This window comes from Amphiura filiformis, chromosome 8, assembly GCF_039555335.1.
Source record: "Amphiura filiformis chromosome 8, Afil_fr2py, whole genome shotgun sequence".
Lineage (NCBI taxonomy): Eukaryota > Metazoa > Echinodermata > Ophiuroidea > Amphilepidida > Amphiuridae > Amphiura > Amphiura filiformis.
Window position 1 is genome coordinate 28,262,304 of NC_092635.1, and position 15,911 is coordinate 28,278,214.

General features: G+C 35.7%; 1 protein-coding gene across 1 annotated transcript in view; it reads right to left on the reverse strand.

The window, feature by feature from the left end:
* Positions 1-618: 618 nt before the first annotated feature.
* LOC140158904 (adhesion G-protein coupled receptor V1-like) overlaps positions 619-15,911 on the reverse strand; it is a 122,152-nt gene continuing 106,859 nt past the window's right edge. The window contains exons 94-99 of the mRNA XM_072182173.1: positions 15,200-15,281; positions 13,526-13,658; positions 12,263-12,420; positions 11,782-11,903; positions 10,830-11,066; positions 619-3,968 (exon numbers count right to left, since the gene is read on the reverse strand). Of these exons, the coding sequence (XP_072038274.1) occupies positions 3,471-3,968; positions 10,830-11,066; positions 11,782-11,903; positions 12,263-12,420; positions 13,526-13,658; positions 15,200-15,281 (1,230 nt within the window). The 3' untranslated portion in view covers positions 619-3,470. The remainder of the gene's footprint in view (positions 3,969-10,829; positions 11,067-11,781; positions 11,904-12,262; positions 12,421-13,525; positions 13,659-15,199; positions 15,282-15,911) is intronic.

Genomic DNA, 15,911 nt, shown 5'->3' on the forward strand with positions numbered 1-15,911 from the left:
CATCACATAAAGACTGAAATGTCAAAGATTTAAATAAATTTATAAAGATCTTCACATATTTCAAGGTGATAAAACTAGAAAACATTGGAATGTTAAGAGACATAGCATCAGCTGCATACAATACAGTGCAGTAACTATTATAGGTAACAATTGTTTGGGCTGAAGTTTGATTTCAGGAGAGCCTTTGATAGCCCTCTTACAAGGCACATCTCACACTTAGGAGAGTTTCATAGTTCTCAGAAATACTGCTGCAACTTCTGGACAGCTCTCCTATATAAAGGTTGTCTTCGTCACCAGAAGAGCAATTTATAGTCTGCCTGCCTGAAAGTTCCAAAACCTCAAGCCCTCAATATTGCTTTTACATGAAAGATTTCACACATTAAATATATAACATCAAGTAACAAACATATTGATAATTTCAAGCCACACACACAGGTTATATTAATGGTAAGTACACTGTACTTCGCGCATAAAATAATGGTATACTTTGTCCCACCAGAAATTGAAGGTGAAGTTGGTGCCTACACTTACACAGCAGGTGTGCCACCCGGGGTGTGCCAACTCTTATATGCTCTACACGATTAAATAAGTGCACAATTCGATAATGCGGCAATGCATCTACGTCACCTTCACCCTTCAATGGGACAAAGTTAAGAATAAAATTCTATTGTACAAATTATTTACAAAATTATCTAGCACCACATTGGCAAAGTCAAAAAGATGCATGCAATGTAGCATTAAAGTGAAAGAGTTCACAAGTTCTAAGTAAAGTTCCCCCTAATACTTTTTAAAATAAATCGTTTTAAGTTTTAATGAAATTCAAAAATGATCTAAGTGATTGGCAGCCTATTTTGTTTTACACATCGGGCCAATTTACAATATCACAATCATATCCTTGTGTTTGGCCACAATATCTTTAATATTGATAAAGAAAAGGGCTGTAAAGATGCAGTTTTGATAGTTGTACTTGGTCCATTCAAACAATACAGGCCTGACTAACCTACTGTAGATTACATCCTGCATGCGTTGTGAGAGTTGAATGCACCAAAGTGCAACTTTCAAAACCGAATGTTTTCCAACGTAATGTGCCATTGTGACTGAACGCAACGATGTGCGACATTGTAATTTGGACCAGACGTGTGAAAAACAAAATAGGCTACCCATACATTTTCTCATTTTTGAATGTCGATAATGAACTTTTCAGATTTGTACTGTGAGTATTGTTCATTTTGAGCAATTCCAAGGTGATTTACTCATGAAAGTAATTTAAATGAAACTCTAACACTACTTGTTTATTTTCGCTTACCGGGAGCGCTTTCCAGGAACTTCCTTTTCATCAGCCGATGTTGTTGGCTCTGATGTATTTCTTGGAAACTGATTTACTCATGTTTTAGTAAAAAAACCTTTTAGATTTATTTTCAACACTGCACCTTTTCTGACGTAATGAACCAGAACACAGCAATGTGTGACACTGTATGTAGTATGTAAAAACAAAATAAGCTGCAATAATTTTGTCTAATTTCATAACTAACTTTTTGATTTGTTCCAAAAAGTATATGGGAGAACTTAGCTTGTGTACCCTTTATTTAAGTTCAAAATATTGGGTTTCTTAATCATTCCTTACTGGAAGCAGGAAGGCATTAGGAGTCCACTCAATGAACTTGACTGGGAGAAAATACACTTTGCCATATATTTGCATGATGCTGATGGAGTGAGAAATTGGTACCTGTGGATCGCTATATATGTCTCATAAACCTCAATTTTAAGTGTGTTTGCCTGTAATGCATTGTTCTGATTACACACACTTGGTACTACAATCGCAAGCCTTTACAGTGCTCTTTGCTGAATAATTCTGGAGGTACATTATTTTGATCTCATGAATGACAATCCAATATGGCAGAGTTTCCATAGGGTTACACATGGAGCTATACCCATTCTGGATTCTCCCTGTCTGATTTCATTAAGCTCACCTAGCATCTACCTGAATTTGATACTAAATAAAAATAAATGATAATGCTATCATAATGACTCAATTTGCATGATTGCCAGAGCTCACATTTAACATTATAATTTGGTTCAGACTCAAGTTGGGTAGTGACGTCAATGCACGATTCGATACTGCGGCTAGCGAAATATGCACGAACGTCACTACCGCACTTGAGTTGGACCAAATTATAGATCAACTTGCCTGTTGGCTCAGGAAAATTCCAGTGTTACAAACTTAGGTCCGTATGCACAAAAGAGTTAGACCGGGTCTAAAGTTAAACCTGGTCTAAGTGGAATTTAGTCTCAGGAGAATGGACATTTTCCTTTACATTTGCTTAAGTTATTTTGTATTATTTTTGAACTTTACATTAAAATCTTTAGAATTGGCTAGCTACTATTGTAAGGAAATACTAGTAAAGGACCATTCCGGATGGAACTAAATTCCACTTAGACCAGGTCTAACTTTAGACCCGGTCTAACTCTTTTGTGCATACGGACCTTATGGTTTTACAGAATATCTTTGGGTGCAGTGGATCTGAGCTTGAGTGAGCCATACACTTTCCTAATTACTTTGGGCTTCTGGCAGGACCTGTGAACTTGCACATAAAAAAAACACTCATGAACTGCCCTGGAACTGGGATACAAAAACATAAGCCAGTGTGAACCCTGCGCAGATTGGACAACTTGCCGCAATTCAAATCTGACATATGTTGCTCTGTGCCCTGATATTTCAAAACATTTTGACTCCTTGGCATGGTCATTCAAGCTATGTTTAATTACTGCTTTTTTGGGTGCCTGCTGACACACAGGGCTAAAGTGGCGTTTGAGCCTGGTTTCTATTGTTAGGAACAATAGAATGCAGTTAAACCGTCAGTTTTACCCGGACACTGGCGGTCAATTGGTGGTTGGGTTTTGAAGCCACCCCTTACAACTTGACACCCAGGCAAGTAACTTTGCCAACAGGCAGGTAACAAATCTGAGCCATGTTGATAGCATCATCAAATTATTATGTGTTACAATGTAGTAAAAACATTAAATCCTTTCTGTCAATTATAAAAGGCACAATAAGGTCTCCAGGAAGGATATTTTGGAAATGTTTTGTGCAAATATATAAGTACAAACGTTGGTGAGATATTGGTAATGTCAAGGCTTTTCAGTCACACAATTTTGGTCTGGTGGTAACATACTTAAAATACTTTGGACACAATTTGACAAAAAAAAAGTTAAGTACAAATCATGTAAGTTGGTTTTCAGCCTATAAAATTCAAGGTGTTTTGGCATTGGAAGCATTGCACAGTAATAATACACAGTCTTCCAATGGAACATTATATTCCTACAAACTTGTAGCGCACCCATTTCATAAAAACATTTATATGATAATTGAAACGTGTTCTTTTCATCCTATACATGCCAATATTAAGTCCTACACTAATTATATACAGTATAAAAGAACAAATTAAAAACCTTATGGAAGTTGTATTTTGTTATAAATGTGTATCAGCAATATTAATCCTCCTCATCTCGTAGTGTGCTTGTGAGTCATCAAGCTCTGTATCATCCAATAACATAGTGTCACTATTTTGAGTTTGATCCCATCCTTGGCTTTGCCTTGATGGTGATCTATCCATACGTTTGCCTGGTGGAATAGGGGAAGCCTCTGCAGAACTCACATAGGCACCTCCTGTCTTCAGAGCAAATATCAAGTCGTCAAAATCTTGTGAGTCTTCGTCGTCATCGTGTTCCGGTCGTGGTGGCGACTGCTGCATTGCAAACTGTGGCTGAGGTGGAGTTCTTTGGTCTTGTTGTGGTGGCGGTTGCTGTTGTATGGGTTGTTGTTGAAATGGAGGTGCCGGATAGAAATTGTTGTTACTATGCACTGAAGGGGCCCTTGATGTGTTCATACTCTTCTTACTATGGTGACTGTGATTACTGTGGTGACTACGCTGACTCTGACGACCTATGGACTGTGCATCCCATTCCAACTGAAAGTAACAAAAAATTTAGACATGTAATGAATGTGTTTTCCCCAGAATGCTCAGTTAACAGTGATAATACATTATCTTTTCTTCATCACAATTGTAGTGTCTAAAAAAAGGGGGAACAGGGTCTGCACGAAAAGAATGCTACTAGCAAGGTTTGGGGTATGGCATATTTTCTCTTCAGCACATTTTTAATCCATCCCTATAAACTAGTTTTCATCCAAAGAATATCTGTATCAATTAGGTATGTGGGAGTTGTAACATAAATAAGGGTTAAAAATGCACCACATATTACACAATACACAATGAGCACAACCGGCTGAATTATCGGCACCTAAGAACTATTTTGATTGGTTATGAAGAGGGTTATATCATGTATTGAGCCAATCAGAGATATGGTAAGAATAATCAGCACGGCTAGGCCTTAAAATTACTAAGAGATCTAAAAGCTCTATTTTGATTTGTTGCTTGGATGATTATATCATGTTATTAACCAATCAAGTGCTCTTATTAAAGCAGTAGTGACCATGAGGTGAAGAAAAATCTGCAATACTAAAAAATGAACCATGAGGTGAAGAAAGTATTCAATGAACACTAAAAAAAAATATGCCAATCCAACTGTATTGGTAAAGGGAGATTTTATCCTTATTAACTCACACAATAGAGGTAGAAAATAATAATATTTAATTGGTAAAGTATAAAAGTATAGTAGTACACACCACCAAACTAGTGAATAAGGTGATCAAGTGGTTAGCTAAACTGGATGTACAAAAAGCAGATGGTGATTAGTGAAATAATAATAATAATAATAATAATAATAATAATAATAATCAAACTGGGTAAACAAGATAAACAAGCTTTAGGGACATGAATGGCATCAAATTATTATTTAACACAAGTAACATTTCCAAAAGCACTGGGAAAGGTAAGCAAACTGTCAATAAAAGTAAATAAAAAAATTACAACATCAACAATTGCTGTAACCATGGGCTATTCCAGTTGAAATGCATACTCCCTATGGAATACAGGGAATGTGAATTTCAAATTGAGTTACCTGAATGGGTGACTCCATTTGAAAGGGGACATACAGATTTCAACTGAAATAGCTCCATGCTTGTATAAGCCCACCCATAATTAGTTACAAGCATACATCTATATTAAAGCACATACACTGTTTGTCAACTTAAAATCTTCTTATCAATACTGGACAGTGGCCATAAGAAAGTTAACCTAAAGTTATAAGTTAAGAGACGCATGAAGATACTCCATATGGGTAGGTTTAATTTGTTATTTCTTGTGGTATAATTTGTCCAAACTATATAAGTGGCAAGACTCATAACACTGTTGATTGATATAAAATATTGGGTGCAGCATCTATGCTAAGTTTGTTGCTTATACATTGAACAAAGTAAAAATAGCCAAGTGTTCTGATCTACTTCACCACACCAATAAGTTCAGTAGAGGTTGATTATAGTCAAATGGAATGAGTTCACAACCCCAAATCCAGTTATTTTTTGTAATATGTTCCATGTGCTATGAATAAACATAGCCAAGCTGGGGGAGGGCGCAAACTGGGATCATTACAAAGCAGAATGTGGAAGATACTTCGACAAATACTAGGATTGTTGCATCTCCCACATAGATACTCACTTCCCCATCTTCCTCATTACGTGTATGCTTTCCCTTTGTATCAATATTTTAACCAAAGTGACAAAATACATATATTAGAATGACCGTAATGAAGTGTTACGAATTATTCACAGTTCATACATTTGCGTTATCTAACAGCGCGCATGATTGGTAGAGAGACAAGCATAAACAATGTTCATGTCCGGCTGCTTTAGTGTGACAATTTCAGTATCGCAAAAACACATGAAATACATTGTACAATCACCAAATGTTGGTGAATATATGAACAGGGTTCATTAATTATATATGAACAGGGTTCATTAATAATATATGAACAGGGTTCATTAATAAAATTGAGGCCCTTGGCTCTGTCTCAGGTATAAACATTTCATCATGCCCTTATTCTACAACAGTTTGTTTTGAAATATCAATTTTTTTTCAATTCACAATTTGTTGATTATTAGTTTGAATATAGGTTAAGGTGACGCCAAACGACCCGTCAGATTTTCTCAAATGTCACAGTTAGCAGAATGAGATCTACCAGATGCTGTTATCAAAATCCTGAGCAAAGACTATTTTATCGTAAACAAAAACATATTTAATTTTTCTTTCTTAGATAACTCACATGCAAACTATCTTTTTCTCTGCACTATAACCAATCCTTATTTTCAAAAACAGGAAATTAATATAACCCTAATATTAATCAAAACAGAGTTACTTTTACTGAAAGTTACAGAAAACATGGTACTTATTGGCCAATTATGTCACCAACAAACTGTTACACTTTGAAAGGTGTTGATTGAATGTTATTACAAAACTGACGATCAAATTACAAAACGGACTAAACATTTCTTAATCTAATTAAAGGGACACATTTACAGAAATAAACTTGTAGTACTTGTTTATTTATATTTATATGACACATATCTATATCAAAAATGCATAAGGCCTAAAAAAAGGTTGATTGGCTTAACCCGACCTATGTAGGCCCGACCCTGCAAAAAAAAAAGAAAAAAAAAAAGAAATTAAATTTAATTTAAAAAAAGAATGAAAAAAGTTCCAAGGCCTTTATCAAACACATCTATATAAGTAAAAAAAAAATTCCTACCAACCTACCCTAATTTCTTTTTTTATGTTACGCCAATCAAACAATTTTTTAGGCCTAACTGCACAATGAATATCTAAACATCAATATGAATACTGCCATAGTATCCTACTCACAACTGATCCATCATTTGGTTCAATTGTCTCAGCCTTCCAAGATTGAGAAGAATTGAAAATAAAATTACAACAAACATATTTTATAAGGATAACAGATCAACTTCGATCAGCTAAAAACAAAAGCATCATTCATTATATAGTCCAAATCAAATATCCAGCATATAAATAACGGCAGAACAATTACTGGTGCTGTGTTACAGATCAGTTTGTTTAAAACACATGTAATTTTGCTATTTTTTGATGCTTTGAAATTGAACAGTATGTGACATGATCTGGTCCATGGAGGCCAAAGGCGGCAAATTTGAAAATGAGATAAAGTCAAAAATATTTAGTAAAAAGCAATAAAATACATAAGAAAATAGATATCACAAAACTTAAGAACCATGTATGCTATACATTTGGTGTTTTCAGTATGAGTGTGTAATGTTTGTATAAGGTAATAATTATAGCAACTTAATTTTCCAAAATGCCATCTTTAGCCTCGATAGACCAGATCGTGGTCACATATGATATCAAAATAAGTTGTAAGCCTGTCACCATCTCACTGTCAAATATATATGTACTGCTCAAATAATCTACACAACTATATACTGCTAAGATCTAAAGGTCCAGTTTCAAGCAGTGCCTCTGTGACATATGTTATCAACAAGATGGCTGACATCATGCCATACAGCCTTTACACATCAAACTCTGATCTTGTAATGTAAGCAATAGATCTTTTCAGCAACTGATCAGAAATCTTTGAAATTGGTTCATAAAGATAGAAACAAAATCACCACAACCAATTGTACACTGGTGACAGCATGTTTGATGAGCATGTGGCATGGTATGATTGTTCACACCAATGTTGCTTGAACAGGTATTTGCCCTTTGCACTGATCCACCATCTTGCTACCAAAATACGGTTCTCCCTGCAAACGCATGTGCAAAATGTGCATTTTTGTTTCTCACACTTTTCTAGCAACGCGCCGAAAGGCTTTTGCACCGCATTGCGGCAATTAAAGCACACGTTTGACAGACGTACGCACACACAACAACACACACTTTGCGGGTAGAACTTCGTTTTGAGATGACTGCGCTAACGGTCAATTGAACGAGGTGTCCACTGTGTCGTCAAATACACGCCAAAAAATTGACTGAACATTTTTTGAAGGCGCACATGATCAATGCTTTTCATAAAAGTCCTCCTGTAAAGGTCTATTGGACAGAGAGCACTGAGATTTGATTGAGTCATCCGAGGATGGCTTCAAAAGTTGTGAGTCCAGAACATTGCAGCAAGACAATTTCTATCAATTTTCATCTGCATCTGGAGCAAAACTTGGTCATATTTAGACTCAAGTACTATGTTCTAAGTAGATATTTTCTTCAGTCCAAAATGTCAAGATGCAATGTTTGAGTCCTGGACTTTCACACTATGATGATGATCCTGTTCTACTGTTGCTTAGCTTTAGGGTTAGTATTGGATGGGTTAGAATTGGAGGAGATTGTCACTTGGTGTATAAGTGACTGGTTGGTTGGCTTTAGCATTCACAGAAACATACAGCTGGCTGTATTGCACTAGCATTATGTCTAGGGGTCTGTGCAAGAAGGCCCAACTGCAATAGCTGCCATGTGTCATATTTTTACATGTGTACAATATAGAATGCAGAAATTGTCAAATGTTTATACGGCAACTATTGCAGTAAAGACTGTCTTGCACTAACCTTCAATGTATTTAATCTAGCAAAGTAACACAAATCATTTGTGTACATCCATATCAAAACGATGTACTTGTCAGCTGCTACATGTGTCTCATTTCACATAATACATGTACCTTGGAATAAATACCAGGCTCATCTCCAAAGTGTATGTCACTTCAAATCATTCCAAGTCACATGGTTTAGGAATACAGAGAACATTCCATAACTATGTGACTTGGGATGATTTGAAGTTACCTCCACTTCAGAGATGAGCCTGGTATTTATTCCGAGCTATAATGTGAAATGTAGCACCCGACAAGTGCATCATTTTGATATGGATATACACATTTATGGTAACACTTCATTTTTATCTTCTCCAATCACTGGCATAGGTCATTTTGAAGTGTGCGATTTGTGCATATGTACAAAATACTCAAAGCCTGTATTTAACGATCAAGAACCATGTCACCCTGAATATGAAGTTAATGATCAAAAAGAAAATAAATCCTCACAATTCAAATACTGCATATGCTTATACTCAAATTGTAACATTCTAGTGAGCTAACATGGTAAAACAGGGTTATCAGCTTTCATAGTCATTTTCAAATATACATTTGTTTCAGGTTGGCATCTGGACAACTTTTACAGCTGAGAGCAAGTTAGTATACTTCCAATTATGTATGCATAGTATGAGTTAGAATGTATGTATTATAAATCAGTTCCAAATTCCTTAAACAGCATATTCATGAGTTTGATGTGAAGAAAATGACATTGTTGAAAGATTGCAATATTATTTAATGGATCTTAAGTTAAGAAATTCCTTTGAAATCAGAAAACAAAAGAGTGAGTTTCAAAAGAGTTAGAGTGCCTGGGAAATAAGATGTTATGGTACTGCTGTCTGTAAATCGCAATCCTTGAAATATATCACACAACATAGATTAACTATGTGGAGACAATTGTATGGTTCATTGGTAGGAGTATGCACACTTGAATATACTTGTGTTGATATCAATAAAGACGCAAGCATGTTTTAATGGGTGAAAATGTTTATTGCTGTTCAGGGTCAAATTATTCTCTTGCCATCATTTTGATTGCATGCCATTATGTCCATTGACTCAGCCCTAAACCTAACCTTAACACCTATTATAACCATGCCCCATATTTTCAGCCAGTCTCCAAACGCAACCTAACTGAAAACCAAAGTAATGGAAGACAGGTGGAAGTGAAAATGCAATAACATGGATCATGCCCTAGATCCCTAAAATTTGTGAGTTATCCCGCCATTCGGCCATGTGATAAATATTTAGGGAACTTGGGTAAGATCCAGGTTGCTGCAGTGACAATACACCAGTGGTGAAAAATATGGACAGGGATGAAGTGGGAAGAGGGTGTGGTGACCAGCCAACCTCACAACAACTCATTTGGATGTACTATGGTTGCACATACCTTGTCATCATTATGGTTTACCTCATCAGAGAGGTCAACTTTCTTATCAGGTTCATCCTGTTTAGATATATTAATAGCATTATGTATTAATAGTGGGGACATGCAAATCTTGAGGGTGTGTACAAGTACAACTTACCTTACATTCATAAGTGGTACAATAAGTCACAATAGCTCATTGTACACATAAAATGGTTCAAGCTCATTAAAGTTAAATTAATACTGCCCAGGGCCGTACCTAAATATTGTTTCTACAGGCCATGTACATTTCATTTTCATTTAGACACTAATGACACCTCCCTGCACAACAACCACATTAACATAGAACAGTATGTGGCTCAGTGGTTAGAGAATTGTCACTTCTGGTGTGAAAGGTCCAGAGTTCAATTCCTGATGGTGAAAAACTTGCTGGGATGTTGGAAAAAATAAAAACTGAATTTAGTTGGCAACATCTGTAGATTAAATTCTGCTTTTCCCATGGTAATTTCAAGTTGGGTACATGAACCATGCGAGAATTCCGATCTTCAAAGGGGATGTTAAGCCGTTGGTCCAATGTACAGAAGAGCCAAACTTGTACATGTAGCGTGCAGTCAGTTTTGAGAAGAGCAGGGTTTAACCCCAGACTGTTCTCAACCTATCACCATGTTCAAATGGACCCCAACAGAAATAAGCTTCACAAAAGATTTTCTTGGTATCAAAACCTGAACAAATCAAATAAAAAAATTGATTACGCTTTTCAATTCTATGATTTCACCATCTTGAGGAAGCAAGCATCTTGATTCAAGCAGAGAAAGGTATTCAATTGATTCAATACTGTTATTCCCATCTCATATAAAACCAAAGAATAAACAGGTTTGACTTTCTGATAGTGATATTTCAAATCTATACTTACATCATGATCCTTCTGTGGCAAAATAATAGCTGGCGGATGTTCTGCTTTGGTGAGGATGACCTTTGACCCTTTCTCTTGACCTGAGGCCATCAGTACGGTACTATGATTAGGATAGTGTCCATTGTCAAGGAGCATGACAGAGTTGTCATAAGATGCGTTGTTAAGAGAGTAGTTGCCTTTGGTGGGACGACAAAGTTGATTGCGTAAGATGGTGTATACTATAAATGCATAGAGACCCTGTGGTAAAAAGAGAATGATTCAAAATTCAACCAAGGCTTGTTGGATTTCTACCTACAGGTGGACTAACAATAAAATCCACTTTAATAGGATAGTAACTTCCAAAATTTGTAAATACAAACTCTGCCCAATTTCTCCTTACTGAAACGTACAGCTGAGGTGATTATGCAAACTTTTTTTTCATGCATACAGCTGCAGGCACTATACATGAAATGATGTATCATTAGGCAAATTGTTACTGAGAAATACAGCTGGAGTGATTACATAAACTTTTTTTTCATGCACACAGCTGATACAAGAAATGATATATCGTAAGGTAAATCATTGTTCACATTTTAAAACTGTTTTTAAACATAAATAAAGAGATTTAATAGTAAAAATTCCCCATTCACATCTTACTAGGCTTCATTGGAAAGTTTTATTTATCATTTTTTCTAGTTTGATTTTTAGTTTTTTCCATGTGCCTGCACATACCCTGAAACAAACCTCACACATGAGAATATGTCCATTTCCATTAAAAAAAACCCAGTAAATTCAGCAAAAGCAGGAAAAAACATGTAAAAATGTTCTAGAACAGGCTAAAAAATTAATGAAAACAGTGAAATTTGGGCAACAATAAAACAGGAATGTCTGTTTGATTAAGCAGGACAATTCTCAGGCCTGAATCCTGGATGACAAACCAAATTTGTTTTCTTGGCTTTAGAAGCATGCTTACCAGTATAATGTTGAACATACAGAATAAAATGGCAGTCCAAAGTTGGCTGAATGCCATGTGTAGTCCACCAAATAACCATGTGATACAGAGCAGTGTCCAAAAGATTAACATTAGCTGAATCTCTGTTTGGTAAAAAGGAAAAATATGTAAAGAATATCATGTGTTGTGAATGAAATTTCAGAAGATTTCATTATAAAGCAAATTATGATCTAAAAACACCATCTTGCTAATGTTAAACTGACTTAATGGCATACAATTAGAGCAATTTAATTAAAGAACATTGATATAATTGTGAAGGTTGTCATTCATCCAGCAAAATGCTCTTGGTGTCAAAAACTTGACTATAAACATGTTTCTGTTTGGTCATACAAAGAATTAAGTTTTCACTGCGACAAGTTTACACAAATACAGTGGCAGCACATATATAATATGCAAATAAGTTTGTTTTATTGAAAAAATATGCAAAATCTATACAACTCACCTGTGGTATTATATCTTCCCATATAGATATCATCATATCGTTTCCACTGAGGTTTGACTTGATAAGCTTGGATAAACACAGTGCCTATAGCGAATACAGCAAGTAATGCAGGGCCTACTGCGCTGGCCAAGGCTCCATAACCATTAGGCATAAAGCAGCTGCAAGAAAAAGTCACAATGCTTTTATTCCCATTCACTGATTTGTTATTCACATGCAATGTAATTGTTTTATCTTTGCTTCAAACAATCAAATTTGGATAATGTTGCTAGCTTATTGCCACATTAGCTAAATTCCAATGCAATATTAATTAATTAAGTCCAATGCATGTTAAGTGACGTAGATAAAGTTGGAAACACATTCTATATGTTAATATTTTTTCTATATGTGACATGATCTGGTCCATGGAGGCCAAAGGCAGCAAATTTGAAATTGAGATAAAGTAAAAAATATGCACTAAAGCCCCCACAACAAAAGTATATGCTAGACCTTGGTGCTTCCAGTATATGATAGCCTATAGTTTGTATAAGGTAATAATTATAGTTACTCAATTTTCACAAATGCCTCCTTTGGCCTCCATGGCAGATCATGTCACATATGAAAATTTTATGGTTGCTTGCTCCCCCTCCTTCCCCTCATAACAATGGCAGATAAGACAAGGAAAATATCCCAACATTTTTTTGTGAGCAATTGTAGCATTGGTAGTTTCATTGCTCTGCAAATACTACATGTCATAAATACAGATCTATAAACAAAAACAGGATTAAAAAGACTAGTTTGCATCTGATGTCTCCTGTCAATCAAACTCAAAAGCTATTTGTTTACGAGTTGTCATGGTGACTGAGTTTCTGAATGTGGCTGTAAAACAGCATGCCTTATGGTTAACTTTGCATCTTCAAACATACAAACCATTAAAAAAATGGAAAACTTTCATTCCTGAAGGCACCATGTCAACAATGCCTAGAAAAGTTGCTTTTTGCCTTTTCTCCAATGAAGGCACCAGATGAGTCAGTCTTCATTTTATGCACTCCTAACCTATCAAGGGTTGTGGGGATCATCAGATGCAAACTAGTCTTTTTAATTATGTCTCAAGATTATAAGCCTTCTTATATTTGAGCCCTGACTAAGAGCCTTACCAGTCATACATACTGTGTACTCTGTGGGCATGGTTTGTTATAAATATTCATCATTTTGAAGATAGCATTTTCGTCTGTTTGAAAATAAACTAAAAGATGTCACACTTGATTAAACACCAAACCAACTTACATATCTCCATTACGATGGATGTCACCATAGATAACTTCTGCATTGGATAGCAACTCAGGAGCCTCATAAAATGGCCACTCAAACACAGCATAGGCAATCACTATGTAGAGAACTACAAGCACAACTGGCAGACCTGTACAAGAGTTAAACAATTAAACATTAGGAGATTGACATCAAAAATGCTCATTGAAAATTGAATGTGCAAATTCTGTAAGATATAAACCTTTTCAGGATAGGTCATCACAGGGGGTCACCAAGCCTGAATGTTGGGTACTTGCCTTCATTTTTGACACATTTTCATTGGACTCCCCACTCCTACTTCCACTTTGCATGATCATCTCAAAATGAGCTTCTACCCGCAAAGAGCATGTTGTGTGTGCCTACGCCAATATACAAGCTTTAATTATCATGTATGCTTTACAAATGCTTTCTGATACATTGCTAGAAAATCTGAGAAACATAAAATGTATTTGCAGCAAGATAACAGATCCTTGCAAAGGGTCAATTGGGGTACATTGCCACGCATTATGTTATGTAGCTAGATAATTTGTATCAAATTTTACTTTGAAATGATGAATGATGTACACAAGCTTACTATTCTTCAGTAGACATGAATAAAGACATTTCATTGGCTAATTGCTAAATAATTTAATCACGTAATTTTCAGTTTTCATATCATTACCACACTATATTATAGCTGTATTAATCAGCACCAGTAATTAGCTGCATATTTGCAGTGTATTATTAACTGTGGTGATTGCATATGCAGAAGAGACAGCATTTACACATTACATTACGCTGCATACTAACTGGGCTTTACATATTGGCAATGGTGCACTGTATTACATGGCACTGGTGGTAGTTGCATGACTGAAAACTGTAAAAACATGATTGCACAGGTATTTATTTATTTATAATTCATTTCTACTGAATAAATTCCTACCCCCTGTTTATTCATGCAATACGAAAAATATCATTGGTTTGAAGTCATATCGCGGGCTTGTGTGATACAACCTGAAACCAGTGATAAATAATAGTATCACATACTGCGTATAATATACAAATATATACTGCCATAAGAGGTTCTGGTTAAAACTATGGGCCCGAGGTGAGATCAATTAGTACTATTTTCCTGAGGGGCGCAGCCCCGAAGGAAAATAGTATTAATTGATCTCAACGAGGGACCATAGTTTTAACCAGAACTTCGAATAAAGGCAGTATATATTTGTTTTATATACTTCATTAATATATTCTTTGTTCATTGATTGGTTAAAAGAATTTTATTTGACGTTTTGACTCTCCAGCTTCTATCCTGAGTGAACAGCACGACCAATTTAAGCAAAACCTATATTTTGCCCTTCAAAAAAATCGAATAGGCTAAAATCGGGTTAACCAATTACAGCAGCGAGAAATCACGTTATGGCAGTTTCGCGTGCGTGAACTGTTCCGTCGCATCAAATGCGCGCAAGACGCCGAAGGCATGGTCAAAAGTACTATTTACGGCTTGGAGGTACTATTTACGGCTCATCCGGGACATTGAAAATACTATTTACGGCTTAGAGGTACTATTTACGGATAGGAGTACTGATGGTAGAACTATTTTTGGTCATGTGATCCACTTTTAACCAATCAATGAACAAGAATATATTAATGAAGTATATAAAAGATACTTACTCCATCCGGTTACAAAGAATATAATGTAGTATCTATTCGTATGCTCATCATTCATCACAAACACTTTCCACAGGTTGAACGACTACAGGAATTAAACAAAACATAATGACATGTATGAAGTTTTCAATTTACAAGCAACAGTAATGTCCACTTATGACCAAAATCTCCTGACCAATCACAATTTGAAAATTGATGTTCTCAGCTTACTTATCCACTGCCATGGCAACCTATTACTAATTATTGAATGGGCAAGTTTTGTATGGTTCCATGCCCTATGATGTGAATCATTTGTTTGAAGCCAATGTAAAATTGTCAGAGTACTTGTAATCTTCATCAACATGCAACTTAATATTAACTAACCTTTTTAAAATGATCAATTGCTTATATCTTTGCAACTAAGCAACTAACAAAATTCTGTGCACTTTGGCAGAGTTGTACTGAGTTATGACTTGTGACTCACTAGGCTCTCCCCGGGAGGGGGGCACTCCCATATATTGACATACGTCATGTGCCCATGAAAAGACCCCGGTATTTTTGTCTACACCCAATGACCCTGTTTTTTCAGTAGCCTACACTGAATGGCCCCCTTTCTTCAACAATTAGTCCTCAAAATTTGTACGCATTTTGAGCAAAATAAATGAGTTTCGTCTATTTTGTACTGTAAAATTAGGTAAAAACCTATTTTTGATTGTCAATAATGTGAAATTTTGGG